This window comes from Anoplopoma fimbria, chromosome 22 (assembly GCF_027596085.1).
Source record: "Anoplopoma fimbria isolate UVic2021 breed Golden Eagle Sablefish chromosome 22, Afim_UVic_2022, whole genome shotgun sequence".
Taxonomy (NCBI): domain Eukaryota; kingdom Metazoa; phylum Chordata; class Actinopteri; order Perciformes; family Anoplopomatidae; genus Anoplopoma; species Anoplopoma fimbria.
The window spans coordinates 4,606,516-4,628,696 of NC_072470.1; the positions used below are offsets into that span (position 1 = coordinate 4,606,516).

A 22,181-nucleotide genomic window follows, 5' to 3' on the forward strand; every position below is an offset into this window, starting at 1 on the left:
CAGCATATCAGCAGGGATATCATAAATTAGCATATTCAGCAAATCCAAATGCTGATGATCAGTAACCGTGGCATTCTGTTTATTGCTATTTGCTATTTTGAGTCCTAAAACCAAGGACAACAAAATTGCTGTGCTCCCATCATGAGGACAAAGACACACAAGCAGTCACTTATTTTGTTCCCAGGAAGAGCTACTCAGAAAAAAGTTGTTAAAGGTCATTGTGGGTAGGAGATGAAAGGCAAACCCAGGCCTTCAGTGTCAAAGTTCTACATTACATCATACATTTTTATGACTTATAACATAACATGCTCCGAAACACCCCTGGCTATTTTTTCAATGTAAGACCACCAACCAGTAGCATCTTTGACACATGTTAAAATGGCTTCAGGTTTCAGGACACGCCTACTTAACGTCATGAGTTTTGTGGGACTTGCAAGAGACAGAAAAAGAGGCACTCAGTATGGCTCAAACTCAAAATGAACTGGATCATACCCTTCCCATTATTCACTTATGACTATATCTGTTTTTGGTTTTTTTTTTACAAACAGTGTCTGTAATCAAGTACTGTATGGAAACATAACTGGGATGTCATTCTAACTGATGTGCTCTGTTCATCACAGTCCCCAGTGCAACAGCCCGGGTCAAACATCCTCTGCACTCCCCGTGAGCCCAGAGGTATCGGAGGCAATGGAGTCCTTCAGAAGAGGCCTTCAATAACTGTCGCTGATCTTGAAAAACCCAATCAGTTACCAGATTAAAAAGGAGAGTCTGGAAAGAAGTCTGACAGAAATCAAGATGGCAGAAGGCCCTGGATCCAATCCCAGTCTCAAGAGGCCGAAAGTCACCAAGGACCAGATTGCTCCAGATGCTGATGTGACAATGCAAGAACCCACACCGCCAGTTTTCATCCGCAAACTCCGTAAAGCAGCAGTGGGAACGAGTTGTGATATCCGACTGAGGGTGTCCGTAGCAGGAAACCCCAAACCTTTGCTGACCTGGTACCACAACGATGAGCCCGTCCCGCCATCTGAAGCCCAGGACTCGGGCGGGCTGTGGATTCGGGACTGCCGCATGTGCGACGCCGGCTTGTACACTTGCGTGGCGACCAATGAGCTGGGAGAAGCAAGCTGCAGTGCTGTCTTGGCCATTATGGACCTCGGTGAAGGTAATCACAAACAACTGAAATCTTAAATTGCTTTTCCCTTTCTTCCTGGAATACAGGCTATGCTGTATGTAGGACACAAGGAGGCTCTGTGTGGTGGGAAAGAGGAGTTGCTTTGCTTTGTATCTGTATATCATCACATGCATTAGACCGGTTTTCATTGTGATGCAGAATCTCTGACATCATTGATAATTCTCTGGTTTTTCAGTGCGGTTACTAACACTGCTGACTAAAGTCTCAACTAGCAGTGACAGAGTGACAGCTGACTCAAATGAGCTCCATGTGCATCCGCAGGTCCGTGTTAAATGTCCGAAATGTGTCACAGCGCTGCATTTTTTTATTTTCATGATTGTGTCACAGCTCTCGTCCGTGCTCCGTCTCACTTCCTCCTCCTCTCCTTGCATGTCTCACACTCTTAGAGCTGTGTGAAAGTGCCTTTACGACACGTCTGGAAATGCACTCTCTTGCACTTTAGCATGATGGATTTGAATAGATTGTCTGTCTGTTATTCCCCAGTTTATTTTGTCACCTCCAAGGATAGAATTTGTCAGAGAAGCTTCTGTGGCTTTTTTAAGCTCAACTCTCCTCTATGCTCCAGTAACTAGCTTTAGCACAAGCATATCCCAGAGCCCTATATGTTACATATAGCCCCTTTTTTTTGTCATGGGTCCTAGTTGCAGTGTATCAGTTTCTTTGCGGTGGATCTGACTCTATTCTTTTGCATTATGTGATCTGCATATTGAAAGTTTCTGAAACATATTTGAATCACTAAACACACTAGGAATAATCTTGTACTTGTATGCTAAGGATAAGAACAATAGGAATTGTAAAGGCATAGCCAACACCAGATATTCTTTCTTTGTAGATAAAATGAGCAGTTCATGCATAATCACTTCTAGCTGCACTGAAGTAGCATTGTGTTACAGTCTTTTGAAACTGCAGTCAAGTATGTCCAAACCTCAGATTAAACTGAGTGGTGATTTTCTACTTTGTTAAGAGCCTAATGAGCAGAAAAATGTTTTCAGAGCTGGCTCGTGAAGTGCATTTACAAGGATACTGACGTCATGTTAAGTCCTCCTGACCAGTATGCATCATCCATTTGAGTGACAGAGTCTCATGTGTAGAATACAGAACTAGATGATCCTGGTTTTGCTGGCCCGATCTGATCGTGGTCTGGTCTGGTCGCCTTGGCCTGTGGAGAAAGTTGACAGTTGGGCTCGCATGTCACCAGCTCTCACACTATGAGCTGGCACACTCTGTTCAGCTGGCCGATCACTCAGCACCTCTCGATCTCGCTCTGCTAGTTTTGATCTTCTCACTGCAATCCAGCATTAGTTTCTACTTTCTGACCTCTCTGTTCAGAAGAGGATCGCCTCTTTGTTTCTTTCTTATCACCTGTCACTCATTGTCTCTTCTTTTGTCTCTCTTTCCGTGAATTTCAGTTTTGAATTAGACACTAATGCTAAAAGACAGCGCAGAACGCATGCATTTTTTGTTTCATAAGCTCTTTAAGACTTTTATGACTTATAACATTACATCCTTCAAATTGGTCCTTATTTTAATTAAATCACTCGACATCACTGGATGTGGCCTCCGGTGCCGTCTTCATCCCTTTTTAGGTCTTGTGTTACTTTCTTTATCTCTATGTCCAGAGCTGTAAACGTGGCTTAACTGTTGTGAAACTTACTTGAGACTTCATCCTCCAAAGACTTGACCTAAAATCCCCCCCCCTGGGATTAGGGTTATGTTAAGAGGCATGTCTTGCATAGCTGTGAAGCTTAAATATTTGATTTTCAGACGTATGCATTGAATAGACCTTGGAATTGTATATGTAATGTGTAGTAATATGTAAGACATGACATTTGAAGTGTCAGCAGTTGGACCTGTAAATATTCGCCAATGACGACTCGTGACTTGATTTGGACTTGCTTTAACCAAAACAACACCCTCTCTTTGTTTCTTGTTTAACTTTTGATAGATTAATGTTCCTATTTACATGAATGGCAAGCAGCTAAATGTCTGCAAAATAATGTTTTCTCCCCACCATCTCCTCCTTTTATCCATTTTCTGGGTCCTGGCTGCCTTCCTATCTCTCTGACCTCTGCCTCCCTCCTCCATCTCCCCTCCTCTCTCTCTCTCCTTGTGGTTATTTATGGCCCGGTATGTGCCGTGCTGGCCAGAGGGCTTGTGCTCTAGTGATGTGTGGATGCCGCCGGCCCCCTTCTCCGATTGCACCAGCAGACATCACAGATAATTATAGCATCACCACGGTCAAGACGCGGCACTGTCACTCTCAATCACGCTCAGGGTGATGAAAGAGAGACCGGAGCGGAGGGGCCGGTTAATGTGTATTTGTGTGGGTGTCTGTTTGAGCGTCGCTCAGTGAGCCAGACGGACAGGCAGTCAGGTCTGGCACTTTAAGATATCACCCTGAGAGATCAGACCAACCAGAAACCAGAGTGGTGCTGTGTCACAGGTCTAGACCACTTTACTGACGTCACTCTCTGGCGTATAGCTTTTGATTAACATACTGTCAGGCATCTAAGGGATGAGCTGGTTGAAAGCTCTGAGGAAGAAGCAGACCAGTCACCTGCAGTATTTTAAGCTACTTTTACAAAAGCAGATCATTGTCGTCCTGTGACGCAGGGGCATGAATCCCCCAAACACGACTTTCGACTGCTCATAAGATAATATCCGAGAGGCTTTTTTAAAAGCAGCGGTTACCAACCTGTGAGTCAGGACCCCATAACAAGATAGAAGGTCAGAAAAAAAGCATAATTCTTTCACAGTTTCATCAGTTTTCAAAAACCCTGCATCCTGTGATGAGGGTTTGTTTTATTTTAGGGGTCACAGGCCACAACAGGTGGGGAACCAATCGAATCATATCAAATCTGTCTATGCTTATATGTTCTTTGTTTTGTGCAACTGACATCACATCACAACAGTTCGATTAACAGTTTAATGGTGTTAGTCTAGCTAGTCTAGACACGTTGGGTTGAGGATGCAAGGATGGATGTAGGGAGTAAGGGATGCAGTGTAAAGGTGACAGGATGAAGGAGAGGATGTGTTCACCAGGTATGAGTAAGCTTGGCAGGTGATTAGAGGGGTGGTTGAGATTGTCCCGAACCTAAGTTAACTATTTAACTTTATTTGGTTCAGCTTAAGTCGATGCACTAGATTTGTACCGTATATTCTACAGTCTTCACACCTATTGATAACAGTCTGATCAGGGAGATTTAGGTTTCTAGTCTCACAGAGACTGTGTTGCACACAAAAATGGACTGTAATCCAAATTTGTTTTCATCACCGGTTATAAAGTTAGACAGTCAAGTTGAAGCTCTAATAGAACTGGCAACAAGACTGTGTCTCATGAATAAGGAAATATCAAATACAGATCATATGTGGATTGACATGATGCAGAGCATTGATATGAATACTTGTTTCCACAAACTCATTGAGTCACACCGACTGAACTTTAGCGTTAAAGGTGCTAAATTCCAAATTCAGATCTGTGGCCTCGACTCAGAGACTGGAGGGCGGCTGCTATGCTTCTGTGACTAAGGCGTCTGTCAGGACGTTGTTATCAGCTGTAACCGCTGTGTGAGTTAGCCAGCGGGTCACGCTCACATGCACTCACATGCACTAACATTCACTAAAAAGCAGTCCCGCCCGAGCCGGGTATCTAAACAAATCACAGAAAAGCTCAGATTACAATGCACACAGAGGGAGATTGTCTTCATTCACTGCTCAGGTAGACATTACTCCACTATACCTTTAAATAACAAATAGTTGTTTGATCCTACATTAGTGCTCTTACAATCATAGAGAGAACCTTAAACTCATTCAAGGCTACAGGGTTTATGAGCACTTCACTAACCACCTCTCTATGACTGGTGTCTCCGTAACTGTCCCATTGTCCCATAATGTATGTGCTGTTGTAGCAAAAACCCTTAATGGTGTGTGACAACATGTCTGCGTTGTACTCCAGACTCATACTCCCTGTAGTCCCAGCAGAGTGACCCACAGAGGACAACAAAGGTCGTCCGGTTTCTGTGTAGCGGTGTGTTTAATCTCCTGCTATGACTGCGGGGGGGCAGGCTCTCTGAAAGGGGGTGCAAAGGGAAAGTACGGTACTACTGAAGGGGCTGTACTGCGCAAAACTTGAAATAGACTAGCTGTCAAAGTTAGGGAGCACTGGGGGAAGACGGGGAGAGGACAAAAAAGACAGACATTGGATAAGGAAGATAACTTTTAAAAGGTCCAGGAGACATCTGAAGACATCATATCCTTGCTCAACCATTTTTCTTTTTATTTCATTCTGCAGAGGAAGCTATTTTAAAGACATCATATTATTAGAAGATGAAACTGTGAGAAAAAGGCCTGTCTGAGTGGTTTTGAGAAAGTTCCCTTGTTGAAAGTGGTGCGTTTCAATGGAACGGCCTTGTTGCAAGACTTGTACAGAGAGGAGAAGGTCTTTGGGGTAGAAGTCAGCCAGTTAGTCGTTTTTTTTTTTTTTTTTTTTTTTTAAAGGAACATACAGAGGAAGAAGAGGGCGATGTTGAGGAAGGAGCTGCTTGATGCACGGAGAGCTTTGAGGAATGCTAGGGAAGGCGTGAGTGGGCCGAGAAGCAAGAAGCAGAGAGGTGAGTGGGAGCTGCGTTCAATACAAAATACTCACTACGATAGCAGTAAGAGAAGGATCTCACTGTGGCAGGGGATTTATACAAGGCACACTCAACTAAGTGGAACAGCTGTGATGGAAATTAAAACAGGGTTATACACTTGAGGCTGCTGCTTAATTGGATTGGGTTTGTGTGTCTTCTATTCCTCGTCCTGTTCTGCGTGGGTAATGCTTTTTACTGCATGCGATACTTCACGGTAAAAGTATATGGCTGACCCATAAACACAGACGTTATCTGTTGCTTTCGCTCAAACATTTATATACTTAAGGAGGAAACTACAGAAATCCCCAAAAAGGATCATTTACATGATCAGTAGTAAACAAAGGGCTCGTCCCAACCCCAAAGTCCAGATGACTAGATTTGAAATCAGTCTCCCCAGACTAACTGACAGGTGTATAAATACATGGACTACCATTAGACTAATCGCTCAATCTGAGAGTTCACTGATGCTTTTAAAGGTTTGTTAAATTTAATTTTAATTAAAACAGGCCTAACAATGTGAAACTCTGCAATATCATATATGCAAATAATGTATATTATATGGTACAAATGTGTATATATATATGGGCTGGTACAAATTAGGACTTTAAATATAACAAAGATTAAAGTACTGGCATTTAAACTTGCAATTCCAAGGGCTATAAATGATGTATTAGTTTTATATCTGCAAATGTGCTGCAGTTGAACCTTTTAAACCCATTAATATGCTCAGCGTCTGTTATAGATCACACATAGCTTGGCATTCCTGCTCCCACCATTTCTTATTGACCCCATCTGTCTTACGCTGGCACACTGGAGCAGAGATAATCTATAGCTGCTTGATGATTTAACATTCTCTAAATATTACGTTCAAGTGGATTACGTATACATTACAATTAATGAGGTTCTCTGTTCTCACGGGGCAGCTGAGGCAATATGTGAGGGTGAAGCCAGCGCTTTTACCCCAGCGTTTGGTCTGGCAAAGGGTGTGTTTGTGTTCCATCCTGCTGGTACACAGTCATTCACAGGAACCCTCTCGGATTCGGTGAGGATTAGGTGGTAGGATCGGGTTGCAGTGTGACTGTCAACATTGGCCACATTCGCCTCTGAAGGGTTTTGGGGGGGCAAATAAAAAAGCATCAGCTTTATGACGCTTTTGTTGGGAGGAATTGCCGCACAATGTGGTGCAAGTTGTCTACATGGAGTATGCTTTGGTCCAGGACGACAAAAGTATGCAGGATCACAACTTCAAATGCAATCACAAAGCAGGTTCTCATCTTCTTCACACATTTCTCTTTTGATACAACTCTCACATACAAAACATCTAACACAAGTGCAGGCACTGAGTGATGTGGATGGAAATCTGGGCCCTGATGTCCAGCCGAGGCATTGTTGTTGGACACCACCACGTGATTTTGTTGATTTCACGAAGAGTTTTAAGAACATAATAATGGATTTAAATCAGGAGACTGTAAATGAAGAAAATATAATTGTTATCCTTGCAGATGAAGGGGCACATGAACGTACGATACTAAAGGCAGCGAGAGAAACGTATTTAAAAGCAGCAAGACGATAGGCCGACAATATAGGAGTGTCGCTGTGTGATTGGATAGATGAGATCAGCTGATAAAAGGACTGACAGGCCCAAACAATGGCAGCAAGGAAAGTAAGGGTGAGAGCAGTGAATGGGAGGATATATGTGAAATAAACAGGACTGTAAGCATGACAAAGAATAGTCTTCCTGTGTGAACGTCATTAGGGCTTCATTTGTATTTTGCCCCTCATCTTCAAACATTTGCCTTTCTTTGCAAACAATGCACGTAACGAAATGCACCAATGCTTCACAGCACGACGCTTGTTAGTCTCTGCTGTGTGGAATATTCCATTTTGGAGGATGTGGAATAAAAGGATGTGATGCTGCCTGGAAGTATAGCATCATTAGACCGCGTTATCATCAGAGAGACCATTGCAGTGAGATATCAACACTGATGATCTTGTCGTTTTATGGAAGCTGGCTTTCCAATTTTTTAAATACATTTTAATATGACTTGCCGCTTGGTTTATGAGCAGGTTTTTCTTGGAGGATTTTTCAGAGGAGCACCTCGCTGTTTCATAGTTCTCTTCCATCCTGAAGACAAATATAGAGGTGGACATGCATGATCTAGAAGGTCTGGTTGGATGTGAGAAACAGTGTGATGTAACAGCAGCAGGATCTGCTCTCTGTTGCAGAGAGATTATGCCAGACTTGCTGCTGATAAAGCTGCATGCCTGGAAGGCATCCATCAAGGCCGCTCCACAGAAAGCAGCCCCTGTCACAAAATCAATGTCGTTTCCGTGAAGTCTGCTCACTCTATTGTTGTTTTAAGTTAATTAAACCGCAGCACGGTCCGAATTTCACCTGTCCATAATTTTTTTCACACTCACTCAGTGTGCATGATTTCTCCATCTGTGTTGGCAACGCAGGAGCCAAATTATGCAGCCTGTCGGGCAAAAATGAGACGCATGTGTTTAGTTTGCTCAGTCATGTCTGCTACATGTTGGACGTCAATAATGAGGACTGGCTTATGTCCAAGTTTGTGCATACAAAAACAGATTCAGAGTGAGATAAATGACACGCACCAGTAAAATCTAATTATCTTTTCTCATTGGCTGATATTTTTTGATATTCCAGCCAGAGATTGGTTGAAGCTGAGTCGTTGTGGATTTTAGTGAGCATAAAAAAACAAAACAGCCCCACAGATAACAGATATTTCCAAGCAAATGGAAGCTTCCCCACCGTATCTGCCCTCTCATTGGACGATGGTCATGGAATCTTGTGTTATGATGAGCTTATTGATCCGGGTGGATTGTTACTCGGGGGGGTGTATCCCGTATCATGCACAAAGCACTGGTATCGATTGCTGCACTTTGTGCCGGACCGATTGCCTCTCACGGATGGAGGAGGAGTGCGAGGCGGGCGAGGGTGAAGAGAGGGAGGTTTGTTAAAAAAACAAGTGAAAATCCTCTGCATCTAGGTTTGTGTTCAGTGAAAGAGGATGACTGTTTAAACAGTAAATCTAGATCGGGATGTCTTCAAGATTATAAAAAAAATACCACCCGAAGCTGGTCGGTTATCGTCAAAGAAATGGGGGGGGGAAGGAAAAAAGAGATAATGACTAGAATTAAAATCATTCAAGGAGCAACTGGTGATTCATGGCAGCAGTAAATCTCACATATCGATTCTGTGTTTACAAGGCCATAAACTGTAACATGCCTCACTTAACAACCCTAAAAAGCACATCGTTCAGCGAAGCTGGACAGCCGTCAGGGAAAGAAGAGCTGTCCTGAAATGTGGACATGGCTTATGGGTGGCTAGTTAGAGATCTGGGTCTGCCTGTGACTATTTTTAGATTAATTTGATGGAGGTGTTTGGGACCACAGATGTGTCTGAAAGAACAATTAACGTGTGTCAGAGTGCGTTTCAGAGACGGAGGTTTGAAGGATGGTGGGAGGCAGTTCATATTCTCATCACGTTTGCTCAACAAATCAGACATCCTGAAGGAGCGTTTTATGATATTCTCTTTGTGTGATGAACACAGGGCTTTATGTAGAAATAGAACATATCACTAATGGTTTATTGAGATGGAACTATGTTAGCAATCTGTTCCTGTCTCTAATATTGTGTATGGCATACTGTAAATCTTGGTTTTCTATGGTTGGTAGTATGAAAAAAAAGAGGAGTTATGTACCTGGAATAAGTAACATGCATCATGGTGTAATCCAGTAGGGGGAAGGTGTTTGCTCTTGGAGTCTAAACAGCCCTCGGCGGCTTGAGGCTGTGGTAACCTTGACCCTATCACTGGTTAAAGCTCACAGACATGGAATATAGATGAATAATGGATAGCTTATGGGTTTTGCTGGGGGTGCTACCATCCTTAGAGAGGGAAACAAAGAAAATAGGAGAATGGACTAGGAGACAGAGGGTGTAAGAGTGATGTAAGGATTTGTTTTTGTTTGTATTTAGGAGGAGATAGAGGTGTATTTCATTCACCCTTCCCCCCTCTTTAATGTCTGGACGTTTCATCCCCTCTCTCCCTTCATCGATGCCTCTTTCCCCTACGGTGTCTCCTCCGCTTTGCCTCCTCCCTCGTGAATCCTTTCCCCACCGATCTCGTCTCCATCTCCCGCCTCTCCATCTCTCCTCTTTGTCCATTTGTCTCTCTTCATCTCTCTCTGACTCTCCTCTTTCTTTTTGTCGCTCGCATCCTTCACTCAAAAAAAAAAACTGCTCTTAAAGCCAGTTGTTTTCTGCCTCATTTTTTTCCAACTCCTCCTCCTCCTCCTCCTCTTATTCACCACTCTCATCACTGCAATCAGGAACAACACACCCCTTATGCTCAGACTTCCAACCCCCACCTCTTCTTGCACTGAGTGTGCTCTCAATCGAGGCGGAGCTGGCAGAGGGTGGGTGGTTGGGTGTGGGGGGGGTCGGATAAACCAGCTGAGAATTGCCGCTCTAAAGGCAACGTCTACGTCAGAGAGGGACGCTGTTCACATCAGCGGATACACGCTCAGACACAAAGACACCTGGCTCCGGCTGATTTGCATCTTCTCTCTTTCTCCCCGTCCTGCTGCCAGACTGGAGAGTAAACACACCCACGCACGAAAGATTCTTGATTTATTTATTTCTTTTGGATGATGCCACACCCTGGGCTTATTTGGGTTGTGGGGATGGTTTTGTGAGCTTATGCCACAGGTAATCTTGCACGCTTGACAGGACGTGCTACTTGAAAAGATGAAGAAAATCTGGTCCAAGAAGAGATTTCAGGTGAGTTTGCCCCTTTTTGAAACCAGAAGTGCATTTAATGATTGTGTTATAAAGCTATATATATATATATATACATATTGGGATGTCATGCCACACCCTTCACCTGAAAATGAGACGCAAATGTGTTCATTCGTATAAGATAACGGTGGCAAAAGAAACATTTTAGGAATATTTTCTGGGGAATATATTGATTACAACCGAGCACCATTGATTTGGTCGGGAAAAAGCCAAAAGAGTGAAACTATGGATATCCTTTTTTCCAGCTTTGTTGTCCATTATCAGTCAAAAAAATGAGGGCAAATCAGGACAACTGAACAAAAAGAAAGTCAGCCGAGGAAAACTCTGGTTGCCAGGTAGAAAAATGAATTTAAGTGGATGAAAATCATCTCTTAAGACGTCAAACTGAAACGGAAAAGGGCACAATAATCCACTTAAGTCTCCTGCTGTACCCCATTCTGTGTTGTGAAATATGTATATGCGCCTTGGAAGTCATGGCAGTTTTGTTGTATAAATAAGTAATTGTTGTAACAGTTTTCACAAATTGGGAGCAGATGAAAAGTGTGTCAGTAGGCTACACTCCATGGAGACATGAGAATCAGGGCAGATAGTCAGAAAGGCTACAAAGTGAGCAAAGATCGGGATGAAGCGGATTCCTGATGATGCTTTGCCTCTCTTTCAATTCTGCATCAATATCAAACCCTTGAGACGTGTCCTTTTGCTTCCAGCAGCAGATCTGTGAGAATAATGCTGGTAGGATTTGGATTATACCCATAGAATATTTTTTGAAGTATTTGCCAAATGCAGCCTTTTCAAAAGGGATTCAGTTTGTGGCTGGCTTCTGCTGATATGATTGCCTTGAGGCCGTAACAACGGAGATCACGACAACGATGGAAGCTTCTAGTGGAGTCAAACAGCAGTTACCACCAGGCAACAGTTAATCAAATGGCCTGACACAAAAAGAGATTAACCAATGGGGGAGAGCGCAGCGAACGTGGGGGTAAATGAGTGTGAAATGAGTCATTTCATTTCGCACTTTTGCTACTTTTGCTTTCCAACCGCTGCAAAGCAGTGAGTCACTCTGAGGAGCGCTGCCTCCTGCTGATTGACAGGCCGTCCGAGAGGCAGAGCCACCAACTGCTTTATCAGCAGGGACACTCGCTGAAACGTGGCCCCGAGAGTTTGTCAGATATTTATCATTTCAGAAATTCATCTTTGATATAGATATGACGGGGCGACTCACAGTGGATCCCACTGATATGATCATATCATCTTCTAGTTTTTCAGAAGTCCAGATTAATATTTTCAAACAAAATGAGATTAAATCTAAGAACTTGAGAATTTAATTTATTTTGGACTGATGTGGAACAATGTTCTGAATTTAGATCAACCGCGTTGACACTCAAGATAAAATTAATCAGCAGCTATTTCAATTTAATTTTTTTTAAGATATTTTTTTTATGTTTTCAGTTGCATCTTTTTATTTCTCTCATGTCATACTGAACCAAATACTTTAGTTTTACACTGTCGGTCAGCCTAAAAACTAGTGGATCTTTAGAGTTGTGGATTATTTTGTGACACAACGTCAGGGATAAACTACATGCTCACTGATCCCATAGATGCCATTATGATATCTAATGTTTCTTGCCATGCAGTTTCCATACAGTCACCTCTAGATGCGTGCACATCTTATACCTTTTGGATAACATTTCTTCGTACAGGTGATTTCTAAACGTTGACAAATTCTACTACGAATCCAGCGTGTTTTAAAGAATTCACACTTTCTGCCTCTTAGAGTGCTTTTGGGCAAAAGGGACCTTTGCAGTTTTCACCCTGGTGTTTTGTGTATAACTGAATCTTTGGCTGTGTTTGCTGCTGAATAATGCATTGTACTTTGTATCTTGTTTCAGAGAACTGGGCATTCCACACGGACATTTGGCAGATTTACCCATGGTGTGTTGTCAGTATAAGCTTTACACCAAATCTACTGTATTCTATGGTGGTCTGTTCTTTTCTGTTAGAAATCTGTAGATTTATGATTTTCTCAGGCCTTTTTTTTACCGTCTTATGTTCACTTTGATTTACGCCTCTAATAACTCTTTTATATATGACAGTCGCTGTTGTAGAACATCTATATTGCTTTATGTATTTATGTTGATACTGCTTACAACGAGTTGGTTTTATTATTATTATTATACATCCACCCGCACAAAGCAATATGTTTGTAATCCCGCTGTTGCCTCTCTGCATAAAATGCTTGAGTGAATAATATGTGGCCTCAAAATGGTTTATGGTACAATATTTGTTCAGTCTATGATCCAAGCCAAACCAGAGGCTCGCTCTACTCCACTCCAAATCACATTTACATTTCAATACGAGCCATACAAGGTGAAATATATTCCCTTGTAATTACATAGCTGAGTCGATTTTCCCGCGCCCGCTTTGCAAGCTATTTGACACAGACGGGTGGATCTACATAACAACGCCCAGGAAGACGAGCACACGCCGCCGGTGAAGCAATGTAATGAGTTCATGGTGATTGTCCATGTTACATTGGCTTTCTTATCATTAGGCAGACCTTCTGGAATTATCTAATCAGGATCTGACTTGATGTGAAGCGCAATGAGGTGCAACCTATTTTGCGGTTGTCGTCGTCCTCCTTCACGAGCTCTCTAACCAGTACACATATCTGTCAGCCACCCAGCAGTTTGGCTGCTGATTTTAGACTCTAATGGGTACGAAGAGGATTGGTCGTGTGGGTGAGAGAGATGCTGGTTTCCATAGTAACGGTGCTCTCCCGTCTGCCCTCTCTTGCTGCCACTATGGAAGTGAAGTTTTCCGCTCCTGCCGAAAGCAAAGCTATGGTAAACCTGCCTGTCTTGATACATCTGTTTTTTTATTTTTCTCTTCTTCCCATCCGTCCCTCCTTGACTCCATCTGTTCACTCTGCTGATGTGATCTCAGCCACAGAGATGTGGTTTACTGTGACCCTACTGTATCTGTGGTTTCTGTTTCTCTCAGTCCACTTCCCTTCATTGTGTTTTCTTGTTCTTAACCTTTAAGATAAACTCAAGAGATCAGTACTCCATCATGTTTAATTTGTCTACATCTTTATTTGTTTCTCCTCTCTGCTTTTGAATGTTCCTTTATATAATCGAGACCACAATCAAATGTTGTCCCCGTCCGTCTTTTTGTTGGCACGCATTACATTTTATTTGTGATTTCAGGTTCTGTGACTATCTCCCTTTTATTGCGTCGTTTTCTGAATGATTGTCATTTTCTTCACTGCTGCACAGAAACATCACTTCATGCCGTTTCACTCGTACGGATCCTTTTAAAAAGGTTACGCAGTAATCATCTCATAATTATGACATCTAGACAAATTTTAGTTTGGTTTGGAGTCACGATGTAAAAAGATTTTTAATAGCTGCATGCTTCCGTCATTATTTTCTCAATATTTTGTGCTATTCTAGGGCTTCATTGATTTGTAAATCTGCTCTGGTTAAGATGTACTGTGTTTTAGAAGGCTGCTAGCAATGATTTTAGCAGGTGACATATTCATAGAAATGTATAAATAGAAATAAGAGGAACAAAGCCTTCAGTCAAGCGAAGGAAACTAAGCTCACTCTGCTGTTTTGTTACCCTAGTTAAATGGCTCCAGACCCGAGGAGAGAGCTTCTATACATACCCCTCCCTCCGTGTATCAGCCATGTATTTTTGTAAGCCACAGCTGGCTTCATGTCACGCTCCATCTTCAACTCATTTTATTTCACTCTGGGGGCCCTCCGCGGCTCCTTTCAAGGACCCATCAAACTCTGTGCCGCTAAGCAAATGTGAAATGTCATTTTCACCGAGACTCTGTTGTTGTTTTCGGCCTCCTCTTCTCCTCCACCTCAGTTTCTCTCTCCTGAATTTTCCACCTTCTTCCTCCATCTTAATTCATCATTGTTTTCTACTTCTCGTTGTTTCAGACTCTGAGAACACAGAGGATGAGACCACTGAACCTCAGATGGAAACCAAAGAAGGGCCCGGGAGGCACCAAGACAAGGCTGGACGGAGAGGACCTTCAGGTAATTCATCTCAAATCTTTCTGAGATTTATGTGCAGCTCTTTTCTTATTGTTATAGTTGCAAACAGGCAATATTTGTAAAAAAAAAAATGCAGCATGCACATATTTTCAGTAGGTCTTCAAACCTTATTCATGAGGTCAATATGATTCAACATGGCTGCCAAATACACTCTTCTACAAAATTACGATTCAATGCAGATTGATATATTCAACAGAGGGTGGTTAGCTTGCCCGACAGCGTGCGTTGGATAAAATCTGATATGGCAGAATGCATGAATCCCTCGTGGTGTGATGAAACAGCGCGACACACTGCCCTAGTTTCAGCAGGGAACCTGTCTCAGGTCTGGATCTCACTGCGTGGCTCCACAGGGAACAGAGGAATACCGTTAAAGCTAATGGAAACAATTATTTTACTATTTTGTGTACAATTAAAGAGCTGTGATAGAGCTGCTTATATGACTCAGAAAGAGTATTAAATGTTTGCAGCTTTCTCTGTTTTATATTTTATTTTCTATTGTCTATAACTGAGTATGTTTGTGGTTTGGACTGTTGGTCCATTGTGGAAAATTTTCTCTCACTTTAAAAACAATACAACAAATTAATTATCCAAGAAAATTGGCAGAACAATCAACAATGATAAAAGTTGTTAGTTGCAGCTCTGCCGTTCTTCATATTCTTTGATATTTCTATAATTGCAGTCTAAGGGTTTGGTCACGCTACTACAGGTATTTCATTCATTTCCTTTCAAGTCCATGTTAGTGAAAAATGAAAAATGACTTTCCTGTCAATGTGAGTTAAAATGACTCCATCAGATTTCTAGGTCAAAGGTCAAAGTTGTTGCTGAACTCTGACATTTTGCATTTTCTGCCAACAGAAGCAAAGTCGTGATGTGGCTTATATTTAAAAATGGAGGAGCCATTGTTTAGAGCGGTTTCCCATCAACCCTTTTGGTCTAATATGACACGTGTGCAAAATCTGATTAAGCCTAAAGACCTCATTTCATTTTGTAAAAGAAAGTTGCCAAAGTAATGTTGATTTACTTACTTGTGATCTCTTAATTCAAATGTCTAAAATGCAAATGTGAAATATTTGAGTGGAAGACATTTCCCAGTTCTAACCCAACAAGCCTTTTCCTGTCAGCATTACAAAGGTCAAAAGGATTCCTTTACTGATGTGCTAAAGTGGCGTTGGTGGGCTGGCGTCACAGAACCTGCATGCCTTCACCACTCGCTCCCAACCTGGCAACACAATGTCTGAATATAGATCAGAAATATTGACACCCTTCTCCTCAACCAGGGAAGACATTTCATATTCTTCCCTCGCTTGTACACAGCGTTCACACTTTCTAAGCTTTCGTGTTGGCGGGCTGACTACGCCCTCATCACGTCCCTCCAGAGACGAGCAACAACAAAAAAAAAAAGAATAGAAAGAGAATATCAAATGAGAGGGGGATGAGGTGATGCATCATTTGCTCTGTTCAAGGAACTGATCCTGGTTGCGTCGGCTGCATACAAAAATCTAGAATGCCTTGTTAAACATTTCTGCAGAAGGTGTAGTTTCGTGTGCAGAAGGACGTTGTTTCTAGATCCAGTGGTCAAATGAGACTAGATTGTTTGTGTAAATGATTTATCCATTAGTGTCAAAGCACAGCACTAAAAGCTTGTTCTGCCTTATGAGTAAAAATGAAAGCTTCTGCAGAGAAATGAAAACTGGATTCTGAAGCTCAATAAGTCAAGGCTTCAATAAGAAGTGTGTAATAAATTCCTCAGTGGACTCCCTGAAAGATTTTTTTTTATTTAGTTTTTTGCTTCAAGAGGGAGTCATAGAGTTTGTTGAATGTGGCACTGAGTCACTTTCGTTTGTGATTGCAGTCTGTCGTTTTATATCCCCGACACCATCGCTGTTTCAAGGCTCCCGTCGTTAACAGAAGATGCTGACTGCTCTTTCTTTTTTCGCTACCAAAGCATTCCTGTCTCCGTTGCTCATCACTAAAATGTCAGTCATTACCTGATTTGCGATGGGGGAGGATCTCTTTAAGTGGTGCACGCTCCACAAACGCAGCCCTTACACGTTCTGTTTCATTTCCTGTTTCCAAGCGATCAATAGATTCTTGATCCATCTTACCCTTTTTTATGCTTAGTGCATGTTTCTGCACTCCGCTTTACGTCAGTATCATTTTCTACCAGCTCAGGATTCTTGCTCTTTGTATCGCTGAATAGTTCAGTTAGTTAATTACATTATTTCTGTGATAAAGTATAGTGTTGTATACATAATACAGACACCAGGACAAAATATAACCCCCAACAAAATCCCCCCCCCCTTCTTGTCCATGCTTTCAGATATATATTATGCTTTATTTGTTTTTTTTAAATGAGTAAAGAACAGTCTCAAGAAAAAAGTCTAGAAATGAAAGTGCTACTAGCAGAGTGTTAGGATGCTCGAATATTTAATTTACTAAAGGTTTGACATGAAACAAAAATGGACTCTTTCCCATACAATCCATGTCTAATAGAATAAATGATAAGTCTGGTGATATTCTATAAGACCAAACCCAACCATGAATTGATCCTACTATCGGATCACTGCCTGTGGAGCCAAAGCCTGATTCAAAACACATCAATAAGCCACACTGTTGCACTGGGTGACATGTCCTTTATTACAATAAACACAGGCCGTCCAGTCTATTTTGAGTCAATCCCTACATACGCCCTCCTGCGGCTGTAAATACTCACTAGGCAACCATTTGTGTATTAATCCACAGTTTAAATGAGTCCATAACAATAATAATTTACTCCTGTTTATGTAATGTTTGTTTGCCCACACTAACACATTTTTATTTTTCATTCTCTCTCTCTCTCTCTTCTCCCCCCCCCAGGTGAGGGAGGCGGGATGATGGACTATAACCCAGACGCTTCAGATCGCAGGGCCACCCTCCCTGGTGCCTATGACCCTGTGGTGGAGCGAGAGCTCCGCGCTCTGGGCTCCCGCCCTCCGGGGCTCCACTTGGACCCCTCAAACCCTGCCAGGCAAGCCCTCGGTGGGGCTCCCGCTGAGGGGGCCCCCCCTGTCCGTCACCTGGGTGTGGAACCGCTAATCCGGGCGTCTCACGCTAACCTGGCACGGCCCGTTCAGGGCTCAGAGGAAAGTGTTTCTGTAGGCAGCGACTACTATGGGAGCATGTTCAGCCTCTACAGAGGGAGGACATTTTCTATGCCGTTATAGCACATGGCATTTCATTTTTAGGATTCCACTTAGAAACAAAAAAGACTGGCCACAAACCCCAAAATCGCAAAAAGAAAACTGACACATAAGACAAGACGTTACACCCTACATAGACCCAACTCGCAAAAATTGTACTCCATAAGTAATAAGTTACATAAGTGACTCTTTTTTTTAACTCTTATTTCATATATTCAAGCCTTTTTCATACAGCTTTGTTACTTCCCATTTTTATTTTGATGTCACACTTTCCTTTGGCTCTGTTTGTATTGCTGTGAGTGTGGTTTGGTTTCTATCTAACAATGATAACAGGTTTTTAAAAAGTCATTGTTAATATCTCTTATAGCCATTAGAGAGGACACGATGGTACAATCTGCTAATATGTATTATTCAGCACTTCTGAAAACTGTGATCACTCTTTTTACCCGCTGCATGTTTTCTAGAGCGGCCCCTCACTTTTGGATTAACACCATATCTTTATAGGTTTGCTGTGGCATGCATGGGTTGCTGGCTTTGATCCGAGCTAATATTAGCATGAATGTTCCCACAAATTAACGATCATGTGATTCACAGGTTCTTTTTGTAGGTATGTTTTTGTATTTAGAGTTAAAGCAGCCAGATCTTTACATGTTGTGATTCCGCAATTTTGTTTCTGCAACATTGCCTACAATTATTACTTATGGTGTATTCCACTTCACAACAGTTAGATTGAGTTCTGAAGAACGTGTCAAATCTTACTTGTAGGCAACATTGTTTTATTTTCATTCCTTTATGTGCCATTTCATTTTACACTGTCAGAGCACAGACCAAACACAAGGAACTCACTGGTGAACATAAAAACATAAGACAAAATGACACAAACGGACGTTCATCTGCTTCTTTATTACTCTCCCAGCGCCTTTGGCAGCTGCACCAGAGCTCTAACTTCACACCTCCATTTCCCCTCAATCCTCACCCCTCTAGGACTCAAACCGCTGACGAATCACAGGAGCTCTCCTCCCGTGTCCCCCTGTCTTCTCCCCAGCCAACTCCCAGTACGCACAAAGACAGCATCCCTCCCCAAGACCAAGACCCGGGTAAAACCAAACCATCAGATCCCCAATCGTCTAAGACAGAGCAGGCATCAGGTGTGAACAGTGTTGTCATGACACCCAAACTGGCTCGTGCAGGGCCAAAGATCTTCGACAAGGTCCTCGCTTTTGAGGAACGAAGGGCTAGTGTTGATCTGCCGGGAGGAGCCGGATCAGGATCAGGTTCTAGATTTGGACGAGAGGCTTCCTGCGACTCGGACGACAGCAGGAAGAAGACAGGAGGCCCCGGCAAAGAGGACGACCGAAACTTGCAGGGAGTAGCACTAAAGCGAGCAGCGTTCAAGCAGCGAGCCTCGTCTTTAGAGGACAAGACGAGCTACTCCCAGAGGGTCCAGAGCTACCAGAGCAAGTTTGCCGAAGAGCTCCAGAGGATCAAGAAACTTGTGGGGAAACCGAGCTTGAAGAAGGCGTATTCCACTGAGCAGCTGTCGCAGAAGGAGAGGCTCACCACAGGGAAGCTAGAGCCCATTCCTCCCCAAGTGGTTAAAAAGTTGGAGGAAAGGGAGCGAGCGCTGGAGGACAGGAGGGCCGGGGACAGCAGATTGAAGATCTCTCCACAGGCGCACAGCAAAAGTCTGGGGAATCAAAGTAACAGCCCTGAAAAGAGCAAGATGACACAGCCGGATTCGCAGGGGATACCAGTCGATGGCTCATCACAGGGAAACACAGAAAAAACCTCTGTTACCATGGAGACGGCACCAGTTCACCAGTTACCAGGGCAACCATTGCCAACAGCCACAAGGAGAAGCCTCACCAGGTTTGGATTCAATTATCTTTCGTGATGAATTTGTGTGTTTTTATAAAAAATGCTTTGTTTCTTGAATATATTTCTTTATAAGATGAGTTATTTGTCAAGTCTGGAGAAATGAAATTAATTTTACACTACTCAAAATCTAATATCAATACTTATTATTATTATTATTATTAGTAGTAGTAGTAGTATTACGTAACAGTTTTTCTTCTCTTTGCATGCAGGGAAACTCTACAAAACTCTGCGGGAGCTGACCGAGACACACTTGTCAACACGTCGCAAAAATCCTCGTCTCCCGTCAGAGATCTGAGAACAGATTCAAAGAGAGAGACAAAGATGGACGACAAAGCAGCCCATCGACCTCCGAGCCCAACTGGAAAGAGAGCATCCCCACTAACAGTTAAGGAACTTGGGTCCCAGTACCCACCCAAGCCCCCCCGGCTGACCCCATCACCCACGCCCTCCATCAGTCCTCTTGTGAAAAGGAGGAAGGCGGAGGCAGGCGGACGTCTCCAGCCACGAGACTGAACATCCCTACAATCTTGCTGGAGGACGAACCCATGGAGACAGAATGTGTTGAAGACAGAAGCAACGAGAGAAGCAAGACCAGAAGGAAAGAGGGGAAAGTTCTCAGGAAAGGTCGTTCTGCTCAACCCAGGTCTCCAGAGGAAGGTAGTACATATTATATGAGGATTGACGATAAGCGTCTTTATTAGGTCGAGACAAGCAGCATTAATCCCCTTAATGGCCACAAGAAGCTGACGAGAAAAAGAAAATCACCACTTTGTTTTTCTAGTTGGCTTTTTTTTTTTATTTCTAAGGGTTATAGAGAAGTATATTTTGGGGTATATTACAGTGGCTGCTGCTTTCATGACCAAACTGAACTGAAATGAACCAAAAGGGCTACATTTAGAGTATCCCTTCAGAAATCCACATTGTAGGAGCTGTATCCATCTCTTTCTAGATTTTGTGAACCCAACATATGAACCAACGTCCTTTAAGAATGGAAAGTAGCACTTCAGCTCTGTTAGCCTCAGTGAGTGGTTCCTAACCTACTTTTAGAGTTTATGAGGTATTTAAATAATTAGGAAATTGGAGAAACATTTTTTTGTTAAACACTAAATACACATGGGGACCCAAAAAAAGAAAGTAGCCCATGAGTAATTTTGGGGCCTGACTCATTTATGAAAGCAGGTAACAGTAAACAGGAAGTGACACATAAACCTGACCTGTTGATTCCAGGGGCCTCGTCTGATGACTCCGACCTGTCTGCTGATCAGGAGCCAGCTGAGGGCCCGAGGTTTAAGAGGACTCTTGTGGACACCAACGGATCCAGCGGCTCCGAGGTCACGCTGAAATGCATCATCACCGCGACTCCGCCTCCCACAGGTACAACTGAGAACATGATGTTTACAGTTTACTTGTGTGTATTTTATTTCTTTCTTTATAATTTATTATTTGTATGTTTTTATTTATTTAATTAGATATGTAGTTGCACCAATAAAGATTGTAGCTGAATACAGTAATTAAGCAAACGCACTTTTAATTTTTTATTTAATTTTTTTAGATAATCAGCTCTTTGTTATAATTTAATTCCCCGTTACATAAGGCCATGTTTTATGAAAAAAATAAATGCATTGATAAGTGGCTTCACGCAGCAGAAAAAACAAAAATGTTTCCATCATTCGGAAAATATATTTTTCAGTGAAAATCGGTACAAACCAAAACCAATTAGCTTTTTTTTCATTACTTATCTTTATAAAGTGGGTTGTGCTTCATCTGCTTTTCTGTGGGAGTTTTTATTATGTTTGTCATCTGTGTGAATGTGTTCTTCTCCTGCCTCCTCAGTGACATGGAGGAAGAATAATGTGGAGATACGGAGCGATGCGTTCCATGTGGTTAAGGCTGACGGGGAGAAGCACAGTCTGGTGATAAAGCAGATGAGGCCGAACAATGCGGGTGCGTACTGCGTCACAGCTGTCAACGCAGCGGGCAGAGTGACCTGCAGCGCCACGCTCTATATCCAATCAGGTGAGACGAGGCCAGAGGTGGAAGGAAACACCAACACACACAGGGACTCACTGCTTGTTTCAGAGCTACAGCGACACATTTACAAGGATGCGACACCAATTTAAATGAAGACGGACACGTTGAGGCACATGGAAACAATGCTCTCCTTCAAATACATGTGGACACACACACACACACACACACACACACACACACACACACACACACACACACACACACACACACACACACACACACACACACACACACACACACACACACACACACACACACACACAAATGGGCTTTAATCCACTGCCAGCCCTCCTCCGCCTGACATTCTGTCTTAATGACTACAAAGGCCTGCTGGAGCTCAGCATCCCGACCGGGGCTCCTCGCAGCGATAGTTGCCGT

The 22,181-nt window shown here is 42.7% G+C and overlaps 1 protein-coding gene across 1 annotated transcript in view; it reads left to right on the forward strand.

The window, feature by feature from the left end:
- Positions 1–795: 795 nt before the first annotated feature.
- spega (striated muscle enriched protein kinase a) overlaps positions 796–22,181 on the forward strand; it is a 42,156-nt gene continuing 20,770 nt past the window's right edge. The window contains 8 exon segments of the mRNA XM_054623833.1: positions 796–1,165; positions 14,599–14,697; positions 17,572–17,722; positions 18,879–19,763; positions 19,982–20,256; positions 20,259–20,429; positions 21,000–21,146; positions 21,606–21,788. Coding sequence (XP_054479808.1) covers positions 796–1,165; positions 14,599–14,697; positions 17,572–17,722; positions 18,879–19,763; positions 19,982–20,256; positions 20,259–20,429; positions 21,000–21,146; positions 21,606–21,788 — 2,281 coding nt within the window.